This window comes from Cydia fagiglandana, chromosome 19 (genome assembly GCF_963556715.1).
Source record: "Cydia fagiglandana chromosome 19, ilCydFagi1.1, whole genome shotgun sequence".
In the NCBI taxonomy this organism is placed as follows: domain Eukaryota; kingdom Metazoa; phylum Arthropoda; class Insecta; order Lepidoptera; family Tortricidae; genus Cydia; species Cydia fagiglandana.
In genome coordinates this window covers 5,391,221-5,405,602 of record NC_085950.1, presented here as the reverse complement: position 1 = coordinate 5,405,602, position 14,382 = coordinate 5,391,221, and the positions used below count along the sequence as shown (strand labels likewise).

Sequence of the window (14,382 nt, the reverse complement as noted above, 5' to 3'; positions counted from 1 at the left end):
TGGTTCTGTTCTGATGATGGGATCCATGAGGAATTGAGGGAACTCCTCAATTTTTAAAGGCACATGCATGGTGATTTGGGTGTTTTCTTAAGCTACTCGAGCATTTTCTCCCGAAAACCACCACTTTGATGAAGTAGACCTGATGATGATGATTGTTTTGATTATAATGATGATGATTTTTTAAATGTAGTATGTTCAGCGATTACTCCGGCACCTGTGATCCGATTTGAGTAATTCTTTTTTTGTTTGGAAGGAGTTACCTCCACGGTGTTTCCGTATTATTTTTGGTTCTGGTCTGATGATGGAATCTATGAGGAATTGAGGGAACTCCTCAATTTTTAAAGGCACATGCATGGTGATTTGGGTGTTTTCTTAAGCAACTCGAGCATTTTCTCCCGAAAACCACCACTTTGATGAAGTAGACTTGATGATGATGATTGTTTTGATGATAATGATGATGATTTTTTAAATGTAGTATGTTCAGCAATTACTCCGGCACCTGTGATCCGATTTGAGTAATTCTTTTTTTGTTTGGAAGGAGTTACCTCCAAGGTGTTTCCGTATTATTTTTGGTTCTGGTCTGATGATGGAATCCATGAGGAATTGAGGGAACTCCTCAGTTTTTAAAGGCACGTGTAAAGTGATTTCGGTGTTTTCTAAAGTAACTCGAGCATTTGCTTGCGAAAACCGCCAATTTGATGTAGTGCAAGTGTAGCAAAGTGTAGCCTTACCACGAGTTTGACATTGACATATTCGCTAAGTTAGCGACGCTAACGTCTTCGTAACTTACTATTTATGCATCTCGCTCGCACTAATATGCCAGTACGAGCGAGATGCAAAGAAAGTAAGTTACACACACGCTAGCGAATAAATCAATGTCAAACTCTTGGTAAGCTGGTAAGGCTACTGATCGGGGGTTAGGGTTAGGAGGCGAAGCGAAGTTAAGGGAATGGCGGTTGAAGGGCTGCTGGTTCAGTGTCGAGGGGTTCATGGATCAGGGGTTGATGCGCTGGGAGGTAGAGTGATCGGGGAGTTGAGGGATTGGGTCAGCGGCGGGGCGGAGGATGGATTTAGTGTAGTGACAGGAATTATAATTTCCCAGACGGACTCGAAAAAATTCCTGATTAAGTACATATTTATTAAAGTAGGTACACGAATTTAGTGTTAATCATGATGTTGTTTTTCATTCATGCGTCGCGCACTTAACAATGCGTTAAAAACTAAAAATGGAAAAATAAAAACTTTTTACAAAAAAAAGAAAACCGACTTCAAAAAGGATGAAATAAAATATTATCCTTTTTAAGTCTATGCGTTACCAACTGATATGTTTGAAGTCGGTGCCAAGCCAAGTAGTAACAATACCCGTCAAAAATAATCAGCTTTAAACCCCATTAGAACTGTACTAATGAGTATTATAAATGTGTAAGTAATTCTGTCTGCCTCTTTGTCGCCTTTTCATGGCTAAACAACTGAACCACTTTAGGTGAAATTTGGCAAGAACGTAAATTCCTTGATTTGTTTTATATTTTGAAATGTAGTCCTCTGAATAAGGGACGGGAAATAACTCAGTCTCAATCCCACGCTTGCGTGCCCACAAACATGGTACGGACTGTACCAAGAAGATTTGATCGTGTGTTCTTAGGTACAGTCGACGTCAAAGATATTTATTTATTTATTTATTTATTTACATAAGGAGATCCAACAGCTAACTAAATGACAATGGAATCATAAATAGATATATAGAGCCAATTACAGGAACTCGCAAATAGATATGTAGTAAAAACATATACTTAAGTAACACGCATCACACACACACACACACACACACACACACACACACACACACACACACACACACACACATCGCACACATGAAAGAGATAAGACTCAAACCAAAACTAACAACATTCGCTTACATAATCAAAGCCTACTACCGGTGACAGGACACCAATTAAATAGTGTAAAAACAAAGAAAAAAAAAACTGAAAAACTAAGAACAAAATAAAGTGTTATGTTATAACTTAGATACTACATATACAAAGCACTCACTTACGAGATAAATAAAAAGTGCCTAATTGAAACATGAAACATTGAAACATAATATGTTTACACTTTTGCACCGTACTCCTTTGTAATATGTAATATAAGACGAAAAGTGTAAACATATTTTTAACGACGACTGTACCTACAGAAAGTACGTTCATTGTCGTCGTGTAAGGCAATCCAACGTAAATCATTATAGAATCGCACCAAAATCATGGTATGCTTCAAAAGTTGGCTTGGCACCGACTTCAAACATATCAGTTGGTAACGCATAGACTTAAAAAGGATAATATTTTATTTCATCCTTTTTGAAGTCGGTTTTCTTTTTTTTGTAAAAAGTTTTTATTAGTATTTGTTGTTATAGCGGCAACAGAAATAACATCATCTGTGAAAATTTCAACTGTCTATCTATCACGGTTTGTGAGATACAGCCTGGTGGCCGACGGACGGACGGACGGACAGCAGAGTCTTAGTAATAGGGTTCCGTTTTACCCTTTGGGTACGGAACCCTAAAAAATGTCCTTCCCCGGGCTTCAATCTATCTGCACGGCTAGCACATGATGGGTGCGACAGCCGACACAGGTGGGAAAACCAGTGTTGCCATCTCGGATTTTGAAAAAATGCTAGACTAATGTCTAGATTATGCCAGAGATTTTTGAAACATCTATGCTATAAAATTGCTAAAATATCACTTGAAATTAGACACTTAAAACACATACATTTTTCAAATTTACCTACTAGTAATTTTCTACTGACAAGATCTCCTTGACCAACTTTATATAGTCCGTTGACGTCCATCCGTCCACAAAAATCAAAATTCATATGAAAATATGAACCACATAAGGCGATGGCGCATATTGTTGCTGCCAAGTTGGTGCAAACTTGGCTTAGACTAAATTATGCTAAAAAATATGCCAGATGCTAAATGGAAAATTTTAGTGCCAAAGCGAGTGAAAATATGCCAGATCTGGCATCATTTTTGCCAAGTTGGCAACACTGGGGAAAACGCCGCGACTTAGAGCTCTCTCGCGAATCGGTACCTAGCACGCATAGGTACCAAATATACCATCTAAATTGTTACAGCGGTTTTAGCGTAAAGAGGTAACAGACAGACACTATTACTTGTATTTATAAAATTAAGTATGAATTCCATCAAATTAGTATCAGTAACTTTATTTCTAGTTTCTACTCAACGCCTACTTTTTATTAGGGTTCCGTACCCAAAGGGTAAAACGGGACCCTATTACTAAGACTTCGCTGTCCGTCCGTCCGTCCGTCCGTCCGTCTGTCACCAGGCTGTATCTCACGAACCGTGATAGCTAGACAGTTGAAATTTTCACAGATGATGTATTTCTGTTGCCGCTATAACAACAAATACTAAAAACAGAATAAAATAAAGATTTAAATGGGGCTCCCATACAACAAACGTGATTTTTGACCAAAGTTAAGCAACGTCGGGAGTGGTCAGTACTTGGATGGGTGACCGTTTTTTTTTGCTTTTTTTTCGTTTTTTTTTTCATTCTGGTACGGAACTCTTCGTGCGCGAGTCCGACTCGCACTTGCCCGGTTTTTTTTTATAAATATAAAAACATTCGAGAAAAAAGCGGACATACTCCCATCTTAAATTCTGTTGTAAGTTGTAACCCCTCTGGTGTTGCAGGTGTCGGACGGTAATTGCTAACAATCAGGTGATTAGTCTACTCGTTTCTCATATAAGTATCATAAAAACCGGACAAGTGCGAGTCGGAATCGCCCACCGAGGGTTCCGTACTTTTTAGTATTTGTGAAGATTTCACTAACTATCATGATTAATGAGACACGGCCTGATGACAGACAGACAGACGGACAGTGGATTCTTAGTAATGTCTTTACCCTTTGGGTACGGAAACCCTAAAAAATGGAACAAAGACATCACATATATTAGTCATACATCTTTCCAGGTATACCAGGCGAGGAGTTAACATTCCCCTCGCTCGGCACCGAGGACGGCCTCATCTCCTGCGGGCCGGGCCAGTTCCTCTGCCGCGACGGCTCCCGCTGCGTGCCCGCTGCGTGGCGCTGCGACGCGCGCGACCACTGCCCCGACGGCTCGGACGAGATACACTGCGGTACGTATCTTTCTAAATGGTAAACCAGCCGATCAGACTCATCTTCCTTCATCAGGCCTATTGCGAACTGAAACAGTAAATTATGACTGATTTTTGCAGTCTCTCTGAATTTCTGCTGTTTTGTGTGCATTGCAAATTGTAAACATGGTTCAGTACTTGAAAGAAATGAGTGTAGTTGTAACACGGCTGTTTTGAAAGGGGGTAAAATAAATGAATGGAAAGCTCCGGCTTGTCAAAAATAAAAACAGCCATGTTAACAAAATAAAATTAAATAAAATTAAATAAAATAAACTAAATGGAAACCTTGCTGTAGGAAAGCTAAGAGGAGAAACAATTAAACAGATTTATATCTAACAAACTTTATTCCTAAACATTAGATATTACAAAAGCTCAGTGGTATAGCTGGGTCGCTTCACAGGTTCATGTTATAAGGTTTACACCAATTAATTAATTACTAAAAACTAAATTTCGAAATACCTAAGTTTTATGCACCAGAACTTTCAAAACTTTAAATTAAAATAACTATTGCTCTAAATCACATTTTAAATTTGTAGCCGAGCGCAGACGCAATTTAAAAATTAAAGATGCATCGGACCGACCTCAAAAACTGCTACCGGACCTGGAGCAGCGGGGAGTGACCTCGCCTATCCCCGGGAAGCTGACTGCTATCCTGGTTGGAGCCGGCCAGTGCAGATGACGTGGGACAGATCCCACAGCATCATTTTAAAACTTCAAATTCGAAACATCTTGAAACTTCTAGAAACATCAAAAGCTTCTAGAAACATCTAGAAACATCCCGGCTCCTGCAAAGCGAGAAAAGGATATATTAGCCGATGCCCTTTATGGCCGCTAGAGAAAAAATGAAACAATTGGAAATTTAGCTCACCGCACTGGAAGCTGTTAGGACTTCTGGCGGAGCGCTCCCTTCCCTCGAGCAGGAGTCAACTCTGTAAAGAACCAAAACTTGGTTAAGAACAAACCCACAATGTTTCGCGCCATTTTGGAATTGATCACAACTAAATTCCATTTATACTTACTCAGTGGAACACACCGAAGGACTCGAACTGCTTCCACCATTTTGACCACCATGTGGAATGTGTGGTCTTATCACAAAATAGGGCTCATGCGAGCGTGCGTCCCCGGAGGGGTCCACACATCAAAAGTGCATGTCATCTCAGAATGACCTTCTCATATGTTGAGAACAAAAGGCCAAAAACAAAAGTAGGGTGCCAATCCCTGAAGACACAAATCCTTCGAAATTTCTGAACTGATTAACTTAACAACTCACTCTTGAGCCTAAGAAATATATTTTATCATTAAATCTAATAATGTTTCATTCCAGAGCCACTTTGTCAGTCTATAATTTCTATGTTTTGTTTTACATCAATATTATTTTTTTTCTAAAAAAGTCATACCTAAATCATACAAAGTTTTCCTGGAGTGACAACATAAATATCTCAAGTTTTAATTATTTTTACTCATATGACAACCCCGACAACAGATAAGCATCAAAAGGTGCATCTGAATGCAACAGATTATGCAAAGAAGTGCAATCAATCGAGTTAGTTTGGGATATTGTTAAAACCGTTGAAAGAAGAAAAAGAATTCAACCCAAAAATATTAATTTAAAATCCAAGAAAATGTCTACGTTACATAGTAAACTGTCTAAACTGCGACGCCGCTCTTTATTAAAGTGCCTAATAGATCTGGGCGAAAAACTCACAAACTGCTCTCGTGCCACTGCTATTACATTTCATAATACGATGTGCAAGACGTGAGCGGTGTGCTAGCGGTGCAGTCGAATGATCTGGGCGTATCTTTAGGTATTTCCTACAAATGTGTCGGTGTCTAAAAGGGTATAGGTACCTAAAGAAATGTCATGAGGACTAATAGCACTTATTTCCTTCCAGAGCACCTAAGCCACTCCGATGCCGCAAACGCCACAGACACATCGCCCTGCAGCCAGGGGCAGTTCCGCTGCGCCACCGGGCGCTGCATACCGGCCGCGTGGCGCTGCGACGGCGACACGGACTGCGGCCAGCGGGACCACTCCGACGAGGACCCCTTCACGTGTACGTACTGTAGTGTATAGACGTCTCGAGCGCTTACGTCATGGTGACGTCACTGACAGTTAGTCAGTCGATGTAAGACTGCGAACAGAGCCGGTCGTACCGCGTGATGTTTGTGTTGGCGAACCATTGGAAATACATTATATCGTATGATTTACTAAGGTAAATATAGTACTTTACACGTTAATACAAGTTACCAACAGATTGTAGTTAGTGGGGAGACACTCCTGACTTCGGGCAAACTCGGCTCCGTTCGGCTCAGCATTGCTCCGAGCAATTATTAGGGTTGACACCACTTAACTTCCTTTTGTGCGTGCGACCACAGATAAGATGATGACTTGAATGTTGACAACCATGCAGCATTTACATAGGTACTGAAAGTGGCCGCAATGCAACTGGGCAAAATCGTACGGACTTGGACATAAAATGGTTTAATTTGCGAATCTTATTGCACTGCGTGCTATCATATTTTAAATCCATTCGTCACTAAAGCCAACTTGCATTTTGACTTTAATTGATATAATTTATTACAGGCCAGAAGGAGTTCAAATGTCCAAACAACACGGCGCGGTGCGCGACACCCCTAGGTGGGGTGTTCGAGTGCGTCCCTATCCGGTCGTTCTGCGACTCCATACGCGACTGCCGCGACGGTTCAGACGAGTGGGACATCTGTGACAACTGTGAGTAGACTAGTATCTTGCAACACTGTGTGTGAAACCCCTAGGCGTACACTGTGTGTGACAATGACAACCCTAGGCCGTGACAACCCTAGAACGTGGCGCGTGACAGTTGCGACGGTTCAGTCAGTCTCGTATACAGTCTCCCCAATTCCTCATAATATTTATTGTTTTGTACAAGAAATCTACTAGCATAATATTGATGTACATATCTATACTCTGTATTGTATGTTTAGGTATTTAAATGAAAACTGGCTCCATAAGCCAGTTGAGGGTAGATGAAAACATTACATGATCAAATAATGTAGGTTAAAGCCAGGTCATTCAGTCACTGATCCAGGCGGTTTTGTATTTGGTTGGTTAACCAATAAATGTTATAACTACACGAAAATTTACAGATTGTTTGATTATATTTAAATACCTAAAGATATAGACAACTATATTTTTGTTTCAGTCACGAAAGCCCAATGCGGCCCGCTGAAATGCGCAGAGGGGTGTAGACCCACGCACGAAGGACTCGCCTGCTATTGCCAGGATGGATATCAGCACGTCAATGGGAAATGCGAAGGTATGTCGGTTCTAATTACTAGTCTAAATAAAACTATTTAGACTAGTTATTTGCTACAAACTAACACATAAGTATCTTTTTTATATTAAAAATAAAATCACCGCTTCCGCCAAGACTCGAACCTGCGACCTTTCGAAACACCGATCCGATCTTCTCCGCTCCGCTTTAAATCAACTGAGCTACGGAAGATTACCAGAAGCGTGCGAATCCTTCCATTCCTTCCTTATTTTTTACAAGCCTGGAGGCGCGTAGACCTCTACCGTAAGAGTTTTCTATCTTAACGGCACCCTAGTCCCGAGTTTATATTGAGAATTCCCCAGTAACAATGTGCTAACCCATACTAAACTATAACACTTTAAACCCTCACGTTTTGTACACACATTTAATAACACAAACGGGTCTACCGCTATATAATTTCATTGTTTTACCTTAAATTCCGACGTTTCAGCCGAGTTGCACCAGCTGTAGTCACAGAAAGACCACAAGGTAGCTTCCTTCAAGCTGGTGGTGGAATGATTATATCGCGGTAAACCTGTTTGTGTCATTAAATATGCATACTAATCTAATTTCAATCAAGCAGATACGACTGCGAGCTATACTACAAACACATATGAATTAAGTTGACTATAACACCTTCGCCCTGCTCGGTGGATTATATTCATACGTCAGCACTAACGCAGTTTTTGTCTTTTGCAGATTTAGACGAGTGTCAACAAGAAGCGACGTGTCCACAATGGTGCCGCAACACGCCCGGCTCTTATACCTGCCTGTGTGCACCCGGGTACAAGCTGTCTGGCGGCTCTTGTGTTGCTGTTAACGGTAAATATCTCACATTAGACGAGTGCCACCAGCAGACGTGTCCAGTGTCCACAATGGTGCCGCAACACGCCCGGCTCTTACACCTGCCTGTGTGCACCCGGGTACAAGCTGTCTGGCGGCTCTTGTATCGCTGTTAACGGTAAATATCTCACATTAGACGAGTGCCACCAGCAGACGTGTCCAGTGTCCACAATGGTGCCGCAACACACCCGGCTCTTATACCTGCCTGTGTGCACCCGGGTACAAGCTGTCTGGCGGCTCTTGTATTGCTGTTAACGGTAAATATCTCACATTAGACGAGTGCCACCAGCAGACGTGTCCAGTGTCCACAATGGTGCCGCAACACGCCCGGCTCTTACACCTGCCTGTGTGCACCCGGGTACAAGCTGTCTGGCGGCTCTTGTATTGCTGTTAACGGTAAATATCTCACATTAGACGAGTGCCACCAGCAGACGTGTCCAGTGTCCACAATGGTGCCGCAACACGCCCGGCTCTTACACCTGCCTGTGTGCACCCGGGTACAAGCTGTCTGGCGGCTCTTGTGTTGCTGTTAACGGTAAATATCTCACATTAGACGAGTGCCACCAGCAGACGTGTCCAGTGTCCACAATGGTGCCGCAACACGCCCGGCTCTTACACCTGCCTGTGTGCACCCGGGTACAAGCTGTCTGGCGGCTCTTGTATTGCTGTTAACGGTAAATATCTCACATTAGACGAGTGCCACCAGCAGACGTGTCCAGTGTCCACAATGGTGCCGCAACACACCGGGCTCTTATACCTGCCTGTGTGCACCCGGGTACAAGCTGTCTGGCGGCTCTTGTATTGCTGTTAACGGTAAATATCTCACATTAGACGAGTGCCACCAGCAGACGTGTCCAGTGTCCACAATGGTGCCGCAACACGCCCGGCTCTTACACCTGCCTGTGTGCACCCGGGTACAAGCTGTCTGGCGGCTCTTGTGTTGCTGTTAACGGTAAATATCTCACATTAGACGAGTGCCACCAGCAGACGTGTCCAGTGTCCACAATGGTGCCGCAACACGCCCGGCTCTTATACCTGCCTGTGTGCACCCGGGTACAAGCTGTCTGGCGGCTCTTGTATTGCTGTTAACGGTAAATATCTCACATTAGACGAGTGCCACCAGCAGACGTGTCCAGTGTCCACAATGGTGCCGCAACACGCCCGGCTCTTACACCTGCCTGTGTGCATCCGGGTACAAGCTGTCTGGCGGCTCTTGTATTGCTGTTAACGGTAAATATCTCACATTAGACGAGTGCCACCAGCAGACGTGTCCAGTGTCCACAATGGTGCCGCAACACGCCCGGCTCTTATACCTGCCTGTGTGCACCCGGGTACAAGCTGTCTGGCGGCTCTTGTATTGCTGTTAACGGTAAATATCTCACATTAGACGAGTGCCACCAGCAGTCGTGTCCAGTGTCCACAATGGTGCCGCAACACGCCCGGCTCTTACACCTGCCTGTGTGCACCCGGGTACAGGCTATCTGGCGGCTCTTGTATTGTGTGTTAACGGTAAATTATACTGTATAATATTATATAAAGAAGCTTCCTGATATACCATACATAAGAAAAACAGTTTTAGGGTCTCCACACATTTATCGACGCCTGCCGACGCGTCGACGTTTTTTTCGCTCTTATTGGCTATAGTCGATTCCACGTCGATAACTGTGGGGAAAGGAGTCACGCGTCTAGAAAGTAGCCCTCGGCGTAGTCCGTTGCTGAGCCAAAAGGCACGTTGGGAGCAAGACAGCTAAACAATCTGTATTTTAAATATTAATGTCATATTTTACTTTTATATATGTACTTTTATTTACAAACATTTTATTGTTCTACCCTTCAAATTATGTATCGTATATAGCATCTGTGCATTCAGCAAGAAACGCTTAGCGGGCGAGCAAAATTACACACAATAAGCACCACTTGAACCATAACTAATCCAGGGTAACCGATTAAACCTGGAGTTACCATGGTTACCGGTACAATTTGACTCTGTTTCAACGGTTTAACCGGTTAACCGGGATGGTGCAAGTAGCGCTAAGTATTATCTCTTAACAATAAAGCGTCAGGATAATTTTGAAGTTCAAATATCAAATCCAACATATTTCAGACCGACCAGACGAGCCAGCATCTCTGCTGGTGATCACTCAGAAGGGCATATCTCGGGTGTGGCCCGATGGGCACGCACCGCCTAAGAAGGACAACCTCACGCTGACGGCGCTGCAAGTTAAGGCTATGGACTTCGACTATTCAAACAGGTAGACAGTTCAACACTCTAAACCAGCGGTCAGCAACAGGCGGCCCGCAGGCCTCCTGGCTATTTTGTATGTACTATTGACAAACGACAATGTCTGCTAATGTAACAATATTACCAAAGTGCGGCCCGCGTCAATTTCTTTAAGTACTATGTGGCCCTTGGCTGCTGAAAGGTTGCCGACTGCTTCTTTAAACTCTCGCGTTTTGTACACATATTTAATTACACAATCGGGTCTACCGCGATATAATTTCATTATTTTTACCTTAAATTCCGTGACCAGCTGGTGTAACTCAGCTGAAACGCCGGAATTTAAGGTAAAAATAATGAAATTATATCGCGGTAGACCCGTTTGTGTAATTAAATATAGGTAGATAGTTTGTTTTATTATGTATAAGGTAGCAAACAAGTAGACGAACCTGCATCTCTGATAGTAATAAGGCTATGGATTTCGATTATTCTAACAGGTAATTTATGATTGAAATAAGCTTTTCATCGCACTTCCAAAGAGATATTATTTAGTTTTTATATCGAGAAATTAGAGCAATAGCTAATGAAGCTTAATGGTCTAGCCAAAGAGAATTAAGGTTTAGCTAGGAGTTATGACGTTAGCCATGAAAGCTGAAGACACTAATTCAAATACAGTCACCACGGGCCATCGGAGCCTTGTCATATTTTAGGAGGTATTTCTATTTTGATAATTTATGAGAAATAGATTTGTCGGTAACCACACAATAGTACTACCGTACAGAAAGGACACTTCCTACAAAACCGAAGTTTGACAGCGGTTCAGGGTCGAATCATGCTGTCCCTTTTTAATATATGGCACTATCCCTTTCGGCTATTTAGGGTTGTCAAAATTAAAACCATTATCTTATTTGTGGTCGTGCACGCAAAGGGACGTCAAGTTGTGTCAACCCTAATAATTGCTCGGAGCAATGCTGAGCCGAACGGAGCCGAGTTTGCCCGAAGTCAGGAGTTTCGCACCCCTGCCGTAATGACCATAAAAACTAGTAACCAAAACATGTTATTTTCCAGGTCTTTCTGCTACGTCCACCACAACCTCAGCCGCTCTGGCATAATGTGCGTGTCTGTCGATGACTTCTCGAAGAAGTGGCAGCGCGACCCGCCGACGCTGTTCCCTTCTGTTGACTGTAAGTGGTCTACTACTGGAGGCTATCTCCAACATATCCTCTAATCGTTTGTCTTTATCTGTCATTTTGCCTTATGCATTTGTAAGAAAGGGATAAAACATAATTTAACAAAATCAGGCCCGTAAAGTTTCATGAATAAAGGGGTTACTCAATAATTTTTCTCAAAAATGGACGGCAAACTCGACTTTGCCGTCTAAAAAATAGGTCGCCAAGCGCGTAGTTTATGGTCAGTCAAAAATTAAAAAGTTAAAAACATTGCAGTCTCGATTTTGGGACTGCAATGTTGCATACAAATTCTATTATTTGTCGAGTTCCAAACTTTTTAAAATTTGAAATAGCCATATCAAATGAAGGCACAGGCCCATTAAACAGCCAAACAGATGATTAGTACTGCGACTATTTAGCTGTCTCAAATAGGTTGGCGTATTTTCGGCAGAAAAATACACTTCTATTTTTTTATTAAAAAAATAAAAAGGCGGCAAGGGCTTGTTTCTGTGAAAATGTATACGTAAGAACGTTGCTTTTGTAAAATATTTCTATGATATTTATATTTATTGCACCATTTTTGAGAAAAGCACTATATATGACTCGGCTGGAAGGCTACTTGCTGGCTTCGGATTCAATTAAACGGACTCCCAAGGTCGTCCGTTTAAAACGAATCCTCAGCCTGCAAGTAGCTACTTCCGAGCCTCGACAATAATGTACTATTGTTTCAGCGGTAAACTTCATGGCGCTGGACTGGGTGTCGGGCGCTTGGTACCTGGTGGACGGCGCGGCGGGCGCCATGTTCGTGTGCTCGCGGGACTTAGCGCACTGCCGCCTGCTGCAGGACTCCTTGGCTAAGCTCCGGGGGCTAGCCATCGACCCTACGCCGCCCCAGCAGAACGATAACCAACCTCATGGGTCACTACCGATATATCTCACTTTTCGATCTATCAAAGGCTTTTGATTGTGTGGTCATGAGAAAATAAAAATTAAATCAATCCTTAGAGGATAGTGAATGGTGCCCTATTATTATTATGTCTGTCTTTTACAAATTCTCGGGACCATGGGGTCCCGGGCATTTGGAAGGCGTACGTGGGGCCGAAGCCAACACGTAGAGGCCCCTTGTAATAAGACAATTTACTCTAAATGTAACGTGACACCAACCGACGACTATCCCTGTTTGCGCTATAGTAGTGCACTCAAGGACAAGCCCCGGTTAGTGTAGGACTATTGTAAGAAAAGGTACAAAAAGAAACCGGGCTATTGCGTTGAGTTGCTAGTGGGCTAGTAACCGGGACTATGGAGGAGACTATGGCACCTGCCCTGCTCATATGTTAAAAAACATGAAAAAATGGGCCAGGTGGTGACTCGCCAACTCACAATATGGGTCCCCGAAAACGGCCGCTCGCACGGAGCGACAAGGGGACAACATCACGTGAGCGGCTCAGGGCGTGGAGAGGTGTGCACCGCTTTCTACCCAGTGGCTGTAAGCAGCCACTGTGCCAACTCGCGTCTTAGACATGTTTCACTTCCGCCCTGCGAGCATATAGCTCTGACACCCCACTCTGGACGGCCGGTTAAGGCAAGCCAGAGGTGAGAGTCCTGCGGCCCCTGCTCAGTGTTCACTCCAGCCGGCCAATGAAGGCAAGCCGGAGAGAGGGGCCTGACCGACTCTCGGGGGTATGGGACCCAAGGGACGTCACTTCCCATTCAGCTCGCCACAAGCTGCCCTGGGGGCTTATTATTATTATTATTGTGGTGTTGTGGGCCTTTAAGTGTCGCATCGACCAGCATTGATCTATTGTGACGGCCCTTTAAAGTTCATTACTGATGCCCGTTGCATCCAGAAAGTTCCAGATTCTTTGGGCCGTAATGTTCTGTACCTCATAGGGTTGCACTACGTGTCACCCTAGGTAGGTACTTCTTTTTGACATTAGTGGTCCACAAGAGCAGAGAATGTGCATTGCAGTCTCCTCGTGACTCCTGACAGAACCTGCATGTCGCATCTGGTGCCCTAACCTTGTCTCGGTGTATCTTTTGGATAGAACTCACCGCGAGTAGTTATAATAAAAACCGATCAGCTGGTTGATCTATAGCTTTTGGAGTGCCTCAAGGGTCCGTTCTAGGCCCATTCCTGTTCTTAGTATGCCTGATGTTTAATGACGGTCGGTGTAAACAAGGCACTACCATGTTGGTTCCATTGATTCCATTCACTACAAGACCCCCTGACTATATTCCAGAGGCTAGCCATCCACCCTATGCCACCTTCGCAGAATACTACCTACTACTGAAACTAGTCTCTTTAGTTGGTATTCCACCTATCCAATATCTCGGTCCAAAGTGCATTGCGTCTCACTCAACCACTAAGGCCCACTTGCACCATCCCACTAACCCGGGGTTAACCGGTTAAACCGTTAAGCTAGTGTCAAATTGTACTGGTAACCATGGTGACACTCCAGGTTTAACCTGTTAACCCCGGGTTAGTGAATAGTGCAAGTGGCCCTAAGCAAAATATAAGACGCAAATACACATAGGACTAAGAAATTGGACAGGTGGAATACCAGTATCAACCTTACAAAGATTTTTTCACCACACCAGGTCGGAAAAGCTTACTTTGCACTTCAAAAACGGATAGCAAAGTTGCACTTTAATGTGAATTACTGATAGCAAAGTTGCACTTTGCTATCAGT

The 14,382-nt window shown here is 43.3% G+C and overlaps 1 protein-coding gene across 1 annotated transcript in view; it reads left to right on the top strand.

Annotated features, from left to right (window-relative positions):
- The first annotated feature begins 2,603 nt into the window (after positions 1-2,603).
- Positions 2,604-14,382, top strand: part of LOC134674191 (prolow-density lipoprotein receptor-related protein 1) — a 154,348-nt gene continuing 142,569 nt past the window's right edge. Inside the window, exons 1-9 of the mRNA XM_063532248.1 lie at positions 2,604-2,625; positions 3,984-4,151; positions 6,062-6,223; positions 6,754-6,900; positions 7,352-7,465; positions 8,162-8,284; positions 10,410-10,557; positions 11,592-11,707; positions 12,424-12,610. Coding sequence (XP_063388318.1) covers positions 2,604-2,625; positions 3,984-4,151; positions 6,062-6,223; positions 6,754-6,900; positions 7,352-7,465; positions 8,162-8,284; positions 10,410-10,557; positions 11,592-11,707; positions 12,424-12,610 — 1,187 coding nt within the window. The remainder of the gene's footprint in view (positions 2,626-3,983; positions 4,152-6,061; positions 6,224-6,753; positions 6,901-7,351; positions 7,466-8,161; positions 8,285-10,409; positions 10,558-11,591; positions 11,708-12,423; positions 12,611-14,382) is intronic.